At 38.6% G+C, this 16891-nt stretch overlaps 2 protein-coding genes across 4 annotated transcripts; one reads left to right on the top strand and one right to left on the bottom strand.

The window, feature by feature from the left end:
- Nucleotides 1–2085: 2085 nt before the first annotated feature.
- On the bottom strand, nt 2086–7468 carry atp23 (ATP23 metallopeptidase and ATP synthase assembly factor homolog). The gene is made up of 6 exons (XM_044343259.1): nt 7233–7468; nt 6483–6528; nt 3911–3992; nt 3678–3815; nt 2921–3004; nt 2086–2840 (listed from the first exon to the last, which is right to left on the bottom strand). The coding sequence occupies exons 1-6, from the start codon at nt 7378–7380 to the stop codon at nt 2637–2639; spliced, it is 702 nt and encodes a 233-aa protein (XP_044199194.1). The 5' UTR covers nt 7381–7468; the 3' UTR covers nt 2086–2636.
- rpap3 (RNA polymerase II associated protein 3) lies at nt 7405–16600 on the top strand. Of its 3 annotated transcripts, none has more exons than XM_044343256.1 (17): nt 7405–7493; nt 9293–9450; nt 9545–9706; nt 9818–9928; nt 10016–10143; nt 10329–10450; nt 10534–10604; nt 10698–10844; nt 10987–11114; nt 11244–11365; nt 11665–11735; nt 12055–12147; nt 14324–14523; nt 14641–14824; nt 15194–15291; nt 15404–15504; nt 15609–16600. In XM_044343256.1, exons 2-17 carry the CDS (start codon nt 9295–9297, stop codon nt 15692–15694), a joined length of 1980 nt encoding a protein of 659 aa, XP_044199191.1. In that variant the 5' UTR covers nt 7405–7493; nt 9293–9294; the 3' UTR covers nt 15695–16600. The 3 variants fall into 3 exon arrangements, with proteins under 3 accessions (XP_044199191.1, XP_044199192.1, XP_044199190.1); XM_044343257.1 differs by lacking the exon at nt 7405–7493 and adding an exon at nt 8923–9081 and having other exon boundaries at nt 9293–9444; XM_044343255.1 differs by lacking the exon at nt 7405–7493 and adding an exon at nt 8923–9081.
- Nucleotides 16601–16891: the final 291 nt, after the last annotated feature.

Below are 16891 nucleotides of genomic sequence, written 5' to 3'. Positions count from 1 at the left end.
GCTCTATGTTAGCATCTTTTAGTTTTACAGCCTGCAACTTTACTGTATTGCTTCAGTCTCATGTACCACTCTCGTTGTTTTCAGCCTCAATTGTTTTTGTCAAAGAAACTAATAAACTGAATTTACACCACCTTCCTAGCACCAAATGGCTAACAGGCAAAGTTAGCGACTAAAGCTGTATAGTTGTTAAAAAGCCAGATATTTCCCTTGGTAGTTGGTAGAGACTAAAACAGAGCTAAAAGTCATTAAAATTGGACTTATATTAGCTGTTAGTATGTATGTATGAAAGTTAGCATGAAACACAACTCCAAATGAATGTTCATGTTGTTCTGTGTCTGCTGGATGTTTAAATTAGCAACTGGTTGCTAACAGGTTTGCCACTAATAACTTGATATGTTTACAGCTTGTTGTGCTGCGGTAGGGGAATGAGAGCCAGGTCACTGTGACCTATACTGATGCCAAACATGTCAGCCCACCAAACCAAAACAGGAGACATCTGGAATGTTGGGAAAGGGGCGAAGTGCCACACACATAGCGCAGAGACGCCCACTAACATTTGGTCAAAGTCCAAGATAAGTGAAATTGAGAAATGTTCCACCCTTCTTTAGGATTTGGGATAGCCAAAGAGTCTGGTAAACAGGATGAAACCTATCACGCAACACAAACACATACACACACACACAGCCTGTCTTCAGTATAAAAAGGCATATCACGTTCTGTAATGGGGGAAGATATCTCTGACTACATTATTAGTAGGGCCGCTAGGAATAAAAAGATTCCCCATCTGACACCTGTGTCTCGACCATCTGATTCCTCTATGATCCACCTTTTTCTGCCACAACACTGCCCCAAAGTGGTAAAAACAGTAAATTAATAATCAATTTATAAAAAGGTTTCAAAATCTCCCATACATACCTCTTTATATGGTTAAAAAAAGAGAATAGCAAATTAAACTGTCAGGAATGTAGCTATCACTGAGGACACTAAGGTCACATCCTCTGTAGTTTTTACAGGAAACTGGAGTTTTTAGCAACCTGGAGGGAGTTATCATTCTTTAATTAAAAATGTTGACATGGTGGTTTCTTTGTTGGTTGATTTCAGCATTCGTACACCTAATATGTTTATAAGACTTAAATGTTGGGGTCAGATCACTGTGAGAACTTGAACTCATGACTTCTGTATTTCTAATCCTGATTGCAGTCCTGAACTCAGTGTGAGAACATGAAATAAGTCAGTTAACAAATTCACAACCTTGTTTGGCATCTATAACTGTATCAAATGTGTTTAATAGCTGGCATTTGATATGTGGACAATTCCACTTGTAATTCTATTGTTTTGTATGATTTCTCCATTTAGCTTACTTGGGTGTATGACATTGCACAAATCCAAATATAATTTTCCCTCTTTTGTCTTCCTGTGTTTGCCTCACATTAATCCCACTTTCATCATTTTCTCTAAGCTTCTAAAATTAACCTAATCTTCTTTGCTCGTCCCATCCCACCCACTCGCCTTGTTGTTCAGGCCCACGCTCATCTCATGTTTTTTGTAGTGTTTTCTAAGTGGAGAATGTCGAGATAAGTGGCATATTACGCTCCAGCAGCAGACACCCTTAGTGACTTCCTGATTATGATGCAGGGAGTGTTGTCTTTGAGATAGTGAGTAGAGGAGGAGGAGATGGAGGAGGAAAGGGGGGGGATTATGAGGCTAATTCCTTTATAACTTTTTCCCTCATTAATCTCTGTGGAGGGATACGAGATTCTTTAAATGCTAATGTCCAATAAAGATGTCAGCAATGACATTTTACAGGGGCAGCACAGATGTGAACAAAGTTGACTGCGTTGTTGTGGAAGAACTTTTCCCGCTTTACTCATGGTACTTGTCTCACATGTTAATTGGAAGAATCCTCTCATGGGATTAGACATTAACACGTTATAATCAGCAATGGGCTTCCTTGCTCTTCTTTGTCAAGTCATAAATTCAAACTTTTTGTGCCAAGGTCGAACACAACACCCCTTTGAGTCCTCAAAAATGACTTTGAGGAGCTAGAAACAAACAGATAAGACACACAAAAAAAAATGTAAAATCTAAGTTGTTCAGAGGAATCAAACTTTAATTCAAACACAAGTTGATTCTGTTTAATTTAAGCACAATCAGCTCTATTTACAAGAAGTTAGTGGAGGTCAATGTGGCAACAAGATGAAGAGCCAGCAATGAAATGTGTCCTTACTTGTCATCATATGACTTTCACAGCAAACATTGATGGACAAAAAGGAAATTTTGTATTTCCTTAAAAAGCACCCACTGATCACCTAAAAACAAATGACAAAAAAATTACTGGTGTCTCTTCTTTTCTAATACTTTACTTGCAGAGGAAAAAATCACTCCTTAGAATCCCTTTATAGAGAATTAATGTCCAAACAGTAGAAAATGAAACTGACTCCATCCTTTGCTTTAAACTCACATCCTTTTCCAAGGACAAATCACTGTGAAAATCCATTCTGAGGGGATATGATCGTTTTCGGCACAGTCATTCTGTTGAGGCTTTTATGCTGACTGAGGCCCTGACACTGCCAAGCTTTTGTCAGCGTCACCACCAGCCAGAGCACCCTTGGGACTTAAATGAGAATGTGACGACACTAAAGGTTTGCATAATATCGATCTCTGTTCTCATAATCTCTGTAGGCAAACTTGGCGTCCTTCTTGCTGTGCGGGATTCGTCCGAACGGCGCGTGGTCGTTGAAACACGTGTCAAAGACCTCGTCGACTATTTTCTCCGCCTCCTCTCGGCTAATTTTCCTCACGGCCAGGATGGAGCGAAGGGCGCGGCCGCGGACACACTCCTGTCCAAGCAGAAAAGATGAGTTAAGTTTTAGATAGTAGCTAATGTGCCTTAGAGTTACATTATGCCCAGTGAATGTACCTGATGATGCTGCTTCAGGCCAAAGTTGAATCTTGCGACTTCATTGCTAAAGGAACAGTCTCCACTGAGGTTAGCTGCCCGAATCTGAAAGAATGACACAAAAAAACTTCGGATTATCAAAAATACTATTACTATTATTATTTTTTATATTATTTTTCAGCTCCAATGACCAGTATAACCTTTAACCAGCTCCTTAAATTTAAGACACATTCCCATTCTTTGAAAGTGTGTCCAAATTTTTGACTGGTACTGTTAATCATAAGAAAACATGTCAATCAATGGCAGAAAACTATGGTTGTAAGGTGATTTCATAGAGAAGAGAGATTCCATAAAAAATTAGTTTATTCATCCCTGTAACGACAGTTGAATGCAGCAGCTCGCCACCCAGATCAACAGATACACTCACAGTTGATAGGAAAGAATGAACAAATTATGTTAATCACAAAGCTAAAAACAACGAAGGCTATAAACTTCAAAAACTATATGTAGAATTGTTAATAAATACATTAATAAATAATTATAAATACCTAAAAACAATCTAAAATGATACAATTTAAACGGATGCTTACTGTAGCATGAAAATGTCACTGATTTCAGTGGAAGTATCAGAGACTGTTGTAACTTATCTGAATTTATTAATGACAACAGTAACAAAACGTCAAAAGTTCACTGACACACATGAACCTGTTGAATCAGACACAATAACCAGAATCACCACGGCTTAAATGCAGCCAGTGTTAAACAAGTGGGTGCTCACCTCAGAACAAGCCAGGTGTCTGAAGTTGCTGAACCAGTCCACATGGGCCCGGCAGTGGTCAAAGGCGTGGATGAGCTCATGCGTGACCACTCGGTTCATATGGGACTGCTGGTGGATGTTGTTCTGACACAAAACGATCTGCAAACAAACACGAATCTCATCACTGCTGACCACTGAAGTTCTTCTAATTCAGCACAATCTGCATTAAATTTATTACTGCATATTATTCTTACTTGAGAAGAAGCAGCATCAAAGCCACCGCTGACTGTGCCGTCACAATCTTCACAGGAGAAATGTCGGTCTTTCAACACTTTGCTGCATCAAACGGAGAAAGTAGGTGAGTTTCTAAGTGTCCTAAAAATATCTGGCTAAAATGTAGTACAGTTAAATGATTGCATCTGAGTCTAAAAGTAATAGTTATACTGTACATGGTGACTTTTATGTGACAATGGGAATATTTACTAGGACTCAGTGAAATTAGTCGCAGCATGTAGTCGATGCTCCAAACACAAATGATGAAGAGAAGTTTTATTGCATTGAATTTAAAAAGCAATATCATGGCTGTGCCTTGATTCAATCATTTCATTTGTTCTCATGCATTGTTGATTGTTGGCTTTCTTCTTTTGTGTTTTTTTGCACGACACACTACATTATGACATATACGGAATCATGTACACAACACAACTGATGGTCTCAAATACATTAAGAAGACAAGAAATTCTACCGGTTAACCTTTGTCAATGCACACCTGTTAATTGAAAACCACTGCAGGTGACGATCTCATGAAGCTGGTTAAGAGAATGCTGATAGTGTGCAAAGATGTCGTCAAAGCAAACGGTGTCTACTTTGAAGATCTTATATATGAAATATATTTTGATTTGTATAACACTTTTTTTTGTTTACTACCTAATTCCAAATGTGTTATTTCACAGTGTGATGTCTTCAGTATTGTTCTGCAGTGTAGAAAACAGTAAAAATAGAAAAACCCTTGAATGAGTAGGTGCGTCCAACCTTTTGACTGGTACCAATAAAATTAAACTGTTGTAGTTGCTACTGCTGTTGTTGTTAGCAGTAGCTCCAGAAAGCAGCTTCAACAAACTCTGAGTCTAACCCTGAACTCTGAGTCGATGAACCCCTAGATGGGAAACTCAGATTTATCGGTTTCAGAACAGCTTATCAGAGTTGGTTCAATCAACTCCATTTTAATCCAGTGGATGTAGAGATATTAACGCATGTGTATGCAGACTGTACACATTTGTCTTTAAAAGAGAACCTAAGTCAGAGTGGGCAAAGTGTCAATAAGTTAACACAATTCAGTTTTATTCAGTGTTATCTATTAATTCATCATTTACCAGACTTACATGTCCTTAATGATGATAAAGTGGAATCTGACTGTGTATCAGGCTGCAGCTACATTACATTTTGAATATATTTGTTCAGCTTTAATCTGATGGGACAAAACACAAGAGGCAGCAACTGAAGATGAAAAATATAGTTAAAGATTTAAAACATATATAGATCAAAGACACAGAGACATGACTGTAAGATCACAGTCTGATCCAGTAATAATGTGTTTGGTGATTTGTACTTGAAAAGGCGTCGAGGTTAAAACACAATAGATTTTAATATTTTAAACATCTATTTATATCTTGGCTCAACAGTATTCAGTGATGCTGCTCATTCAGAAATATTAACATATAATCTCCAATATCACATCATGAGTGATAAGAGATAATTATTCATTGATCCTATATGTCTAAAGCTCTATACTGATTTTTGAGATTTAAACTGAGATTACACATTATGTGCAATAAACATTTCAGGTCAGGAGCTGCTCTAACAAACTGACAGCTGTCTTGTGTGCACTCAGGGTCTCAGAGTTATAACAGAAGGACATGCAGATGTTTTATTCTAAGCTGAGGAGGAATTCATGCTGTGTAATATTTGAATGTGAAGCCAAAAACCTCTAAGAAATGACTGATGCACATAAAAGTGGTAACTTTAGAAAGTCCTGAGTAACTTAACTGTTATCCAACCAGGATTTAGATTCTGACAGACAGCAAACCTCTGCCAAGTTACCATAGTAACTGACCCAGAGTTTAAGTTACCTCTCTTTCTGGAGCTTAACAAACTCAGGGTTAACAAACTCAGAGTTTTCACTAAATCCGCTTTCTGGAATACACCCCTGATAAGAGAAGAAGTAGTAGTAACTGAATATGTAAAACTATGTGTACACAAGCAGACAGTCAATAGAAACACCAATTTAAAGGTTCAGAATCACAAATACACCCATATATTAGCATTATCAGTGGTTCAGATCCTTTACTTAGGTAAAAGTATCAATACAGTAATGTAAAAAAAGTTCTGATACACCAATCTGTTTTCAGTTTTTGGACTTTTTCTCTATTCTTTCATTTTTGGTGAAATATTGGATCATTTGAGCATTTCCTGAAATGAAACCATGTGAGAACCATGTAGCCATGTAGTAGAGAGAGAAATTACTATTTGGTGGAGCTGTTAACAACTCATAGACATCTAAAATGTGACCCCGACTACACACTGCCTTTTGTAAGAAGTCAAAAGCCAAAAAGGTTGGAAAGAACTGGTTTCATCTTTAACAATGTGTTGTATTTTAAAATCTTGTTATATTATCAATTGTGTCAAATCGACATCTGAAAAGTAACTAAAACTGTCAAATGAATGTAGTGGAATAGAAAGTACAATATTTACCACAAAATTATACGTAAGCACAGTACTTGAGTAAATGTACTTATGTTATTTTCCAGCACTGAACTTAATACATACCATCCTGAACTCTTCATGGCACTGAGGAGGAGTTTGGCATACGGACCTGACAGAAGCAAAAAACCAATTAGAGCTAATTAAACTGACACAGCTAGTTAAAACAAAAACACAAACACACGCATCAGGAAACTTCTTAATTGGATTAAACATCCACTGCTCGCTACTGAGATGACATTTCCATTAAAAAGGGCAATTAACCCTTACATACTGTTCCTATTCTCACCCTGCCCAGTGTTCCTTTATAAATTAGTCCATATAACAAATTTTGAACCACAAATGTATTTTGCATCCATAGATATCTTATCAGTCATTAATAAATGGATGATTAATCCTTCATTAATGCTTCAGAGAGCAGAGAGTGTTTTCATTAGGTTTGACACTATTCGTTTATAGAGAAAATACATCCACAATCACATTATATTATGATCTCATGTTATCTAAAACAAGAGAACATAACAGCCATAATTACTTATATTAATTTATTGAAAGTGAAGGACAACATTTGAATGGCAGGTTTCATTAAAGCCATTAAAACTATTAATCAACACCCTGTACGTGCTAAAACGTAACGTTTTAACTCCCAGCTGCACGACGTGAATAATTTTGAAATATTTCCGTTTTTGTATATTCCGGGCCACTTTAGAAAAACTCATAACATTTCAGGTTTAAAGAATGTAATTTAGGGTGCCTTTATTGCTTCAAATGTCAAAATGTAAAACTATGTAAGGGTTAACTAGCTTCAATACTCACTAGTTTCCACTGCGAACTGCAACATGACCTGACACTTGTTATTGAAAGTGAACAAGCTCTCTGCGATTGATCCCTTCTTGTACTTCCCCCTGTTCCTCTCCGGGAATAAGTCGTATCCATATTCTTCCTCTTGTTTTGTCTGGTCCATGCTGTGAAATGTTTGTCTGCAATTTGAAAATGTTAGTATCAAGTTTTCTGCTGGTGAGCTGCTGCTAGCTAGCAGGAGAGGTCATAACTGTGGTCACGTGGTGTAGGTCAAAGGTAATAACTACGAATTTCTTTATTCATTCATTTATTTGTGATTTTTATCCACATCGCTGTTTTGCATAAAAGTCGAGAAACACAATTTACTTTAATTTGACGTAAAAAGGTGATAAAATACGTTTTTTCAAAGCAGTTTTGTTAAGACTTAGACTAGAATATGGTAAAGATCGTCTATTTAGAACACGTAGTCAGGTCGTTAACTCGAACTCGCCATAGTTGGACCAAAAGCAAAACCTAATTATATGGTGAGTGCTTCATGCTGTTACATCTCGCTCTCAGATTTAATTAAGCCACATAAATGCAATACCGATAGTTGCGAAGCAGATGTCGCCATTTTGACTGTATCAAATGCTTCGAAACAGTGAACTATTTTCAATGCAGTTGTTTCATATTGATTCATTGCTTCAGAAAGTTTTGTTTCACCCATCACTACATGTGACATTTAGTTAGAAAGAGGATCTGTGCGCCAATACATGCGTCTACTGTCTTTTCACATTAACCACTTTCAAGTTCATAGGAAATAACATAAAAGCAGTACAACAAATGCATTTACGAATCCAAACTTTATACACATGAAACACACTATTTTAAAATTTACACTTAGCATTAATGTTGATAGTTACTGCATTAAAACTATTTTCAGGTTGTGGGTAAGTGAAATAATCTTGAAAACATATACAAAATAGTAATACTAAATCTTAACTCATCCCATCTTACAACAGCACTACAGTCTACATAAAGACAAACATCTTAAAAATGCTGGCCGTCCATGTCTGATGGTAACCAGGCAACGTACATGGAGACAACTTGTGTATGACACGGTTTTAAACTGATGTACCTGGTTCAAACCTACATAGTGGGTGTATTTTTAGGCGACAGTTTCTTATATACACTGCCGTCTCACCACCATGCACTCGCCTTAACATTGCCACCGGTCTTTCGTCTGCAGTCCCAATCAATCTCATTCAAAACTCCACATGGTCTGGTGGTGGCGAAGGGGTAGACTACTCCTTCTCTTTCTCTTGGTAATCCTTAACTGGCATTATCCACTTGCCATACCCATGTAGAGGAGAGTTTACACACAGAGAGACATTTTTTGAACTGACAAGGCAAATAAGACCCGGAGCCACCTTTAAATACACATTTTTTGTTCATATTTTTAAAACGTCACTGTTTCTTGGCCTATCTACTTTGTGTATAGCCTGTAGACTGTACTTAGTAAATTATAGACCTTGAGAGACATTCAGAAACCACAAAATATTGCTAATGTCAAACGTCCGAGACTAAAGTGAACTCTTCTGCGGTGTATAGTTTTTTTTGAAATATCGTTTTATTCTTTACTGACCTTTTACAGTCCGAAAAGTAAGAGAAAGTTTATTTAAGTAAGAGATTGGTTGTAACATAGACGATCTTTGGTTACGTGCTGCGCATGCTTAGCAACGCAAAGGCTGCTGGGAGTCCGCTGTCATGGCTCTGAACGTAAACAGAAAGCACAGAATGACGACACGTTTTGTTTGTAGTACTTTGCCAAACTAACTGCAGCCACGTTTTAACTGTGATTATCACCCGGAGAAAGAAGCGGCAGGTACTTTACAAGCTACAGAGTCCTTTTAATTTACTTTATTATCTCGGAATATTTGTAATATTAGTATTACTGTGAGCTATAGCTGCTAGCCGCCAAAGCATGACAGCGTGATTCTAGTGTTTTCCTCCCGACTTTAACATCGACCTCAAGGCAACAACTGTAGCAACAAGTGTTAAAGAATTTCTCCAAAACCAAATGTCTTGTTTCGCAGGAATGTCCGGAGGGAGCAAAGCCATTGAGTTACAGCTTCAGATGCGGCAGAATGCGGAGGATCTGCACGGCTTCATGAAGGAGCTGGAGAGCTGGGAGACAGACATAAAGAAGAGGGACGAGCAGCTGAGGACGGCAGGAGGAGTGCAGGAGGTGCAGGTTTGTTCCTGCTGTAGACATGCACCCATCCATCACATGAGCAGATAACGTTTAGGATGGTGTCATCAGTTTTCTGTCTGTCTTTCTGCTGTAGAAAACGCTGCCACCTGTGCGCAACAAGGACTACAAAACAAAAATGAGAGAGAAGAAGAGAAAGAAGACACCCACAGGCAACGGTGACGCAAAAGCAGAGGAGCCGAAGGAAACACCAAGGATAAAAGCCTATGACTATCGGTCATGGGACAAGTTTGATGTGGTAGCTATTGCATCACTTAGAATAAATGCAGACAAGCTTGTGAACTGCACTCACCATTATCAGTGAAACTGAGAAGGGGTCCACTAACGCTTTCTGTTTCTCTGCTGGCAGGACAAGGCTCTGTCTGAGATGGATAAAGAGTCAAGTCCTGCAGAGTCAAATGAGTCAGACTCAGAGGAAGCTGCAGTTGATCAGGAGAGAGCGCTGGCTGAGAAGGAAAAGGTAAATATTCTATGAGAAGTACTGTATAAAAAAAAACTGAGGAAAAAGTGAAAATTAAAGCAGAATATACTTTTATTTTATTTTCAGGGTAATCAGTTTTTCAAAGATGGGAAATATGACGATGCCATTGAATGCTATACCAGAGGAATGGGTGCAGATCCTTACAACCCAGTGCTTCCCACAAACAGAGCCGCCTCCTTCATCAGACTCAAAAAGTAAACATCGTTGATTAACACTTGAATGTTGTGTTGTGCCATAAATGATCTTTTAGAAAATATATAAATGAATGTAACACATAGGTGCTGTGTTTTAGCTTTTCAGCATAGCAGCATTGATGTGTATTTGATACAAAATTCATAGAAAAGTTCTGCGCGTAAATGACCGAGTTTGTTCTTTGCAGGTACGCTGTGGCCGAGTCCGACTGCAACTTGGCGATCGCTCTGGACAGCAACTACTTCAAAGCGTTCGCACGGAGAGGAGCAGCACGATTCGCGCTGAAGAAATACGACTCTGCGTTAGAAGGTGATAACTGTTAACAGGACGAGGCAGCTCGTTGAACTCGAGCACACTGTCTGAGATAACAATATGAATCTGTTTCTGTGCAGATTATGAGATGGTTCTCAAGCTTGACCCTGGAAACCTGGAGGCACAGAATGAAGTGAAGAAAATCAAAGAGGTGAAGTGATTTTTGTGGCAATATCTCTCCAGTTTCTTTTTTTTTTTTTTTTTTTTTGTGGCTTATTTCCTTCTGTCTTCTGGCTTGTTTCAGATCCTTGGACAACAGGCGCCAACCACCCCGAGTGAAGCTACGCAGCCTCCAACAGTCGACCCCGAGCAGCAGAGACTGATGGAGGAACAGCAGAGACTGATGGAGGAACAGCAGAGACGACAGGAGGCGGTTATACAGAAAGACAGAGTAAGCTGTGCTGTGGTTTGCTGGTAAAATGAAAATGTGACCATATGTGATTTAAGAGTAATTTAATCCCCTGGTATAATTAAAAGACATGTTTGTGGGAACATTTCCTCCCAGTGGTGATGGTGATGAATGTGTCTTTCAGGGGAATGCTTATTTCAAAGAGGGGAAGTATGAAGCTGCCGCAGAGTGCTACAGCAGAGGCATGGAGGCTGACAGCATGAACGTGCTTCTGCCCGCCAACAGAGCCATGGCCTTCCTCAAGCTGGAGAAGTAAGCACAACATTCCCTTGTTCCAGCACATTTTCTTTTCAGGGTAGAAAACTGTTTGAAATAACACGTCAGAACAGCAGCATATACACGGCAAACCTTCTCCATTTGTGTTGTTCTGTTTTTCTTCAGGTTTAAGGAGGCAGAGGAAGACTGCACTAAAGCCATTTCTCTGGACAGTTCTTACTCCAAGGCATTTGCCCGCAGAGCCACTGCCAGAGTGGCTTTAGGAAAGCTGGAGGAGGCCAAACAAGGTGCAACACTGTCTTCCAAAGATGAACTGCAGCAACTACATTTTATGTGTTTTTAATTCCAGCAAGACTGTTGCAGATCTAGCTGTATTCTTCTAGATAGTCTGTCTGTCTACTGTTGGTGTAATTTTAATTCTGTTGCTCTTATTCTACACTAGGCCAGTTCATTGTAAACTCCTTTTATACATGGAAACATTCAACAAGTGTTGTCTTTAAATTAATTTGCTAGAAAAATTGCATAGAAATAATATATGCAAGAAATGATATTTTTTATGTATTGACTGTATGTTTGTATGTCACAGATTTTCAGGAGGTGTTGAAACTGGAACCAGGAAACAAGCAGGCACTGAATGAACTCCAAAAACTCCAGATTGTATGTTTCAAGTTCCAGTCATTAAAGTGCATTTAGTTCCGTATATAATAAAGTTTAGACTGTAATCAGAACTGGGAAGTAGTGGTAAAAAGAAAGAATATTTTTTTAACGAGTTTCCACTCATAACCTTTGTATTCTTTGCAGTTGTTTGTCATTTAGAGAATTAATGTTTTCCACTGCTGTGCTTTAAATCCCTTTGGATAGGAGAATCAGCAAAAATCTGAAACACAAACCTGATGCCAAGATGACTAATGGATGCATAAAATTTGAATTAATTTGATGTTCAACAAATATAATTTCTCTTGTCTTGTGTTGTCAGGACGTTGGTTCCAGCGGCCTCCTTCAAACACCAGACAGCTCACAGAGGAGAACAGTTCAGCCAATAGACAAACCAACACATCTGCGCTCAACTGTGAGTCACGCAGCTCTCCTGTAGTGGAGAAGTTATTTTTTGATGCCTACCAGAGCTGTGTGTTCACGACTAATCAAGCCTTAAAATACTGTCTCTGCATTTTGCTACACTGAAGGCAATAAAGATAAAGATTAGGAGAAATTCATAGTAAAAAGACAAATATTTGCTGGACACATTATGGGCTCTGATTACGTGTGATGGTCACTTGTCATTTTGTTTGATATTTTGTAGGCTAAATTGCTAGTTGTATAATTAAAAGAAATAATAGATAGCTGCTGCCATGATTATAGAATAATGAAATGAATTTTGTCTCTTTTTTCCCTTCTTTTTGTCTATACAGTGGTATGAAAAAGTTTAGGCACCCCTGACAATTTCCATTATTTTCATTTATAAATCATTGGGTGTTTGGATCAGCAATTTCATTTTGATCAATCAAATAACTGATGGACACAGCATTATTTCAGTAGTGAAATGAGGTTTATTGGATTAACAGAAAATGTGCAATATGCATCAAAACAAAATTAGACAGGTGCATAGATTTGGGCACTCCAACAGAAAAATCACATCAATATTTAGTCGAGCTTCCTTTTGTAAAAATAACAGCCTCTAGACGCTTCCTATAGCCTCTAATGAGTGTCTGGATTCTGGATGAAGGTATTTTGGACCATTCCTCCTTACAAAACATCTACAGTTCACTTAGGTTTGATAGTTGCCGAGTATGGACAGCGCACTTCAAATCATCCCACAGATTTTCAATGATATTCAGGTCTGGGGACTGGGATGGCCATTCCAGAACATTGTACTTGTTCCTCTGCATGAATGCCTGAGTAGATTTTGAGCAGTGTTTTGGGTCGTTGTCTTGTTGAAATATCCAGCTCTGGCGTAACTTCAACTTTGTGACTGACTCTTGAACATTATTCTCAAGAATCTGCTGACCTGCATGCGACCCTCAACTTTAACAAGATTCCCAGTACCGGCACTGGCCACACAGCCCCACAGCATGATGGAACCTCCACCAAATTTTACTGTGGGCAGCAAGTGTTTTTCTTGGAATGCTGTGTTCTTTCGCCGCCATGCAGAACGCCCCTTGTTATGACCAAATAACTCAAACTTTGTTCCATCAGTCCACAGGACCTTATTCCAAAATGAAGCTGGCTTGTCCAAATGTACTTTTGCGTACCTCAAGCAACTACGTTTGTGGCGTGTGTGCAGAAAAGGCTTCTACCGCATCACTCTCCCATACAGCTTCTCCCTGTGCAAAGTGCACTTGTTGAACAACAATTGTTGAACGATGCACAGTGACACCATCTGCAGCAAGATGATGTCGTAGGTCTCTGGAGGTGGTCTGTGGGTTGTCTTTGCCTCTCAGATATTTTTCTTGGCCTGCCACTTCTGGCCTTAACAAGAACCGTGCCTGTGGTCTTCCATTTCCTCACTATGTTCCTCACAGTGGAAACTGACAGCTGAAATCTCTGAGATAGCTTTTTGTAGCCTTCCCCTAAACCATAATGTTGAACAATCTTTGTTTTCAGGTCATTTGAGAGTTGTTTTGAGGCCCCCATGTTGCCACTCTTCAGAGGAGAGTCAAAGAGAAGAACAACTTGCAATTGGCCACCTTAAATACCTTTTCTCATGATTTGATGCACCTGGCTATGAAGTTTAAAGCTTAATGATCTCACCAAATGAATTTTGTGTTCCAATTAATCAGTTCTAAGTAGTTACAGTTGTTCAAATCAACACAATGACAAGGGTGCCCAAATTTTTGCACAGCCTATTTTTAACGTCTGATTTAATTTCATACAACTTAATATTGCTACACTAAAAATCTTTGTCTGGAAAATACTCAAGTACTCAGTTTTTATTAGAAAATGAATGGCATGCCAATGTGATCATTTTCTTTGAAGACAGAGTAAATTATTATGCAGCCTCAGAGGGGTGCCTAAACTTTTTCATACCACTGTATCTAATTTGTAGTTTTGAACAGTATGCTTTAACTTTATTTGTCCAGCAGGTGGCAGGACAGACGTTGATTGACACTTGACACGTTATCTTTATCTTGTAGCATCTGATGATTTTTCATTTATAAAGATAGACAAACTCAGCAGGATTATTTAAGTAGAAGTTTTTTAAAAATCTGTGCTGTGTTCACTGAGTTTTAACATTTAATGCTCCTCAGAAACCGCTGAGGAGGATTGACATTGAGGAGATCAGTGGTAAGGTGACGCTGCCTGAGGTGGAGTCAGGTGGGTCCAGGTCTTTTGTCCAGGAGGTGGTGAGAGAGGCAGAGGATGAGTCCTCGCCACTGTCAATGTCACCCAGTGCAAAGATGATCAAGATCGAGGAGATAACAGACGTCCCCTTACACTCCTCTGAGCAGTTAGTGGAACTTCATTATTATTTAAAACCCTCTGACACATTTTTAATTGTTAGAATACTTTCTGAGATGATTTCCCTTGGCTCAGTTTAACAAAGCGGTCTCCTTTTGTTCCCCAGAGTTCCCACTGGCAGACAGACAAAACAACCAGCACAGGAAGAAATCACTCCTCCTCCCGAACCATCAACCAAACCCTCCTCGATAGTAACAGACCCGCCTCCTCCGCCCACCAACAGCTTCCAGCTGGAGTCTGACCTCCGCAAGATTGGAAACCAGCCTGAAATGATTTACAGATATCTGAGGGTGGGCTGCGTGTTTGAATCTGAACTGACTGTTCACACTGTCATTTACTGGTGACAAGATCACATCTGTGTGTTCAGACGGTGTAATTATATGCTGTCATCACCACATTGTTTTTCCTCACAGGCAGTAAAATGGATTTTAATTGCTATTTTTTTAAGATCATTTTCAAATAGCTTAAATCTGAAATTTGTTCTATTTAATGACTATTTCTATTTTTTTTTATATAAAATAAAAAATGTATATTTATGATGAATCAAACAAACAAATCAGACTTGGTGTTAAAGACTGAACACTACATAAATGTCAAGATTACACTGCATTGCTTTTTTGAGACAAAATTCTCAGCCTTGTCTTTTTCTCATCTTGCAGCAAATTAAGCCAGAGGTGTATTCAAACATTTTCCACAACTCCCTTGAACCTGACATTCTCAATCAGATCCTGAGGACGCTGCATGTTTTCTATATCAAGTAAGTTGTGAAAGATACTCCTAGACAAAACATCTAGACCTGAAATGGTTTTCTGTTCAGCACAAGTTGCATATGTAGTTTCGTACTGTACATTAACATCAGTCTTGTGCAGGAATGAAGCGCCGGCTGTCACACTGGAAGTCCTTAAGAGTCTAGCAAGCGTGAGGCGCTTCGACATGGCCGTCATGTTCATGTCTTCCCTGGAGAAGAAAGGTGGGGTGATCAGCTGTTACAGGCAACTCATACTTTCATTGTATCTTCTTCTCCCGGACTTTTCTTCCAATCAGTCATTGCTGTATTACTTTTCTCTCCCCTAGTGCTTAAAGAACTGTTTGACTTCCTTCACCAAGCTGACCTGGAAGGATCATGTGTTGCAGCCTTACAGAAGAAGTACGGCGTGTGACCCTTGGATTAAAATGTGCAAGTTCAATGGACTTTAAATTTCAACAGAATGCTGGATATAAAATCAATAAAACAACTTAATTTTACTCCAATACTGAATTAACTTTCATCACTTTCACTTCCATTGAATTGGACTGCTGCATTATGGCCTTTCACCTGTGGAATACGTCATCTTCTATCTCTCTCTTCGTAGCACTGCGTTTATTTATAGTTGGAAGTTGAAAATTCACAGATTGTGATTCTGACTTTGGTGCATTTTGTTGTTACACTTCATAAAAACAGAGATTTCCAGTGTAGAATCTGGTTCCTTATGCAAAAGCTAATGTGACAGATGATACTATTCTGTGTAAATGTATACTGTATGTTTAACCATTTATTGCACAACTGTTTTCATACATTTATGAGCAAGCTATGCTGAAAATGACGTTTTTTTTTAATATTTTGAGGTCTGTTTGGTTGTAGAAATAGAAGTATGCACATCTAACTTATTTGAGCTCATGTGCTGCATAAAGTCAAGCTACATAGAAAATTAGACAAATGTCTGTATTCGAACTCATTTCAGGTTTATGCAAATGTATGTGTGTTGACATGGAGTTAGATAACTGCATCTAAGGGGACGAACCAACCAGACGGGGTGTTCTATCAAAAGGAAGTGTGAATTCTCAACCTTATAGTACATCTTGAGTACAGCACGAAAGTGTGGATTGGTCTCTGTGAGCACTCTGCCCAATGTTCTTCACATTCTTATACCTGCCAAAAGAAACCTGATATAGCATTGACTAAAATGGCTTAACTGTAGAAACCTGTGTGAGTGAAGGAGGGCTTCAGTTTGAGCCACAAGTATTCAGATTCTGTATTTACATCTGTTCTCAGAAAACTGATCTACGAATAAAGGTATATTTTGTCATTTGTGTGCACGCTGTTTTCAAATCGGTACCTTAACAAGTAAAAATGGTTTTGAATATTATTTAATCTCAGATGTGTCACATGAGTGATGAATTAGCACAGGATAGGCAGAAAAAGCACAGTAGTTCATTGTTTATTAAAGGTAATAGTGCATATTGTTTGGCAAGACAAATGGGAATATGTCAATAAAGAAAATGAGATAAGCCTTGTGCAATTAAAACTCAACTTTTCTGTAACACTCAGGCACACAATCCATACATCCATTCTTAGTGCCTGTCTAATCTTGTCCAGG

This window comes from Thunnus albacares, chromosome 23 (assembly GCF_914725855.1).
Source record: "Thunnus albacares chromosome 23, fThuAlb1.1, whole genome shotgun sequence".
In the NCBI taxonomy this organism is placed as follows: Eukaryota; Metazoa; Chordata; class Actinopteri; order Scombriformes; family Scombridae; genus Thunnus; species Thunnus albacares.
This window is presented reverse-complemented; position numbering and strand designations above follow the sequence as displayed.

Excerpts from the sequence above, each read along its gene's own strand:
- atp23 (XM_044343259.1), bottom strand. The coding sequence starts at position 7,380 with ATGGACCAGACAAAACAAGAGGAAGAATATGGATACGACTTATTCCCG. Across the intron at positions 3,993-6,482 it reads GCCATGAAGAGTTCAGGATG|CAAAGTGTTGAAAGACCGAC; the intron begins GTATGTATTAAG and ends CGTTTGATGCAG. Across the intron at positions 3,005-3,677 it reads GACACCTGGCTTGTTCTGAG|ATTCGGGCAGCTAACCTCAG; the intron begins GTGAGCACCCAC and ends TCATTCTTTCAG.
- rpap3 (XM_044343256.1), top strand. The coding sequence starts at position 9,295 with ATGTCCGGAGGGAGCAAAGCCATTGAGTTACAGCTTCAGATGCGGCAG. Across the intron at positions 11,115-11,243 it reads GCCTTCCTCAAGCTGGAGAA|GTTTAAGGAGGCAGAGGAAG; the intron begins GTAAGCACAACA and ends GTTTTTCTTCAG. Across the intron at positions 11,736-12,054 it reads AACTCCAAAAACTCCAGATT|GACGTTGGTTCCAGCGGCCT; the intron begins GTATGTTTCAAG and ends TTGTGTTGTCAG.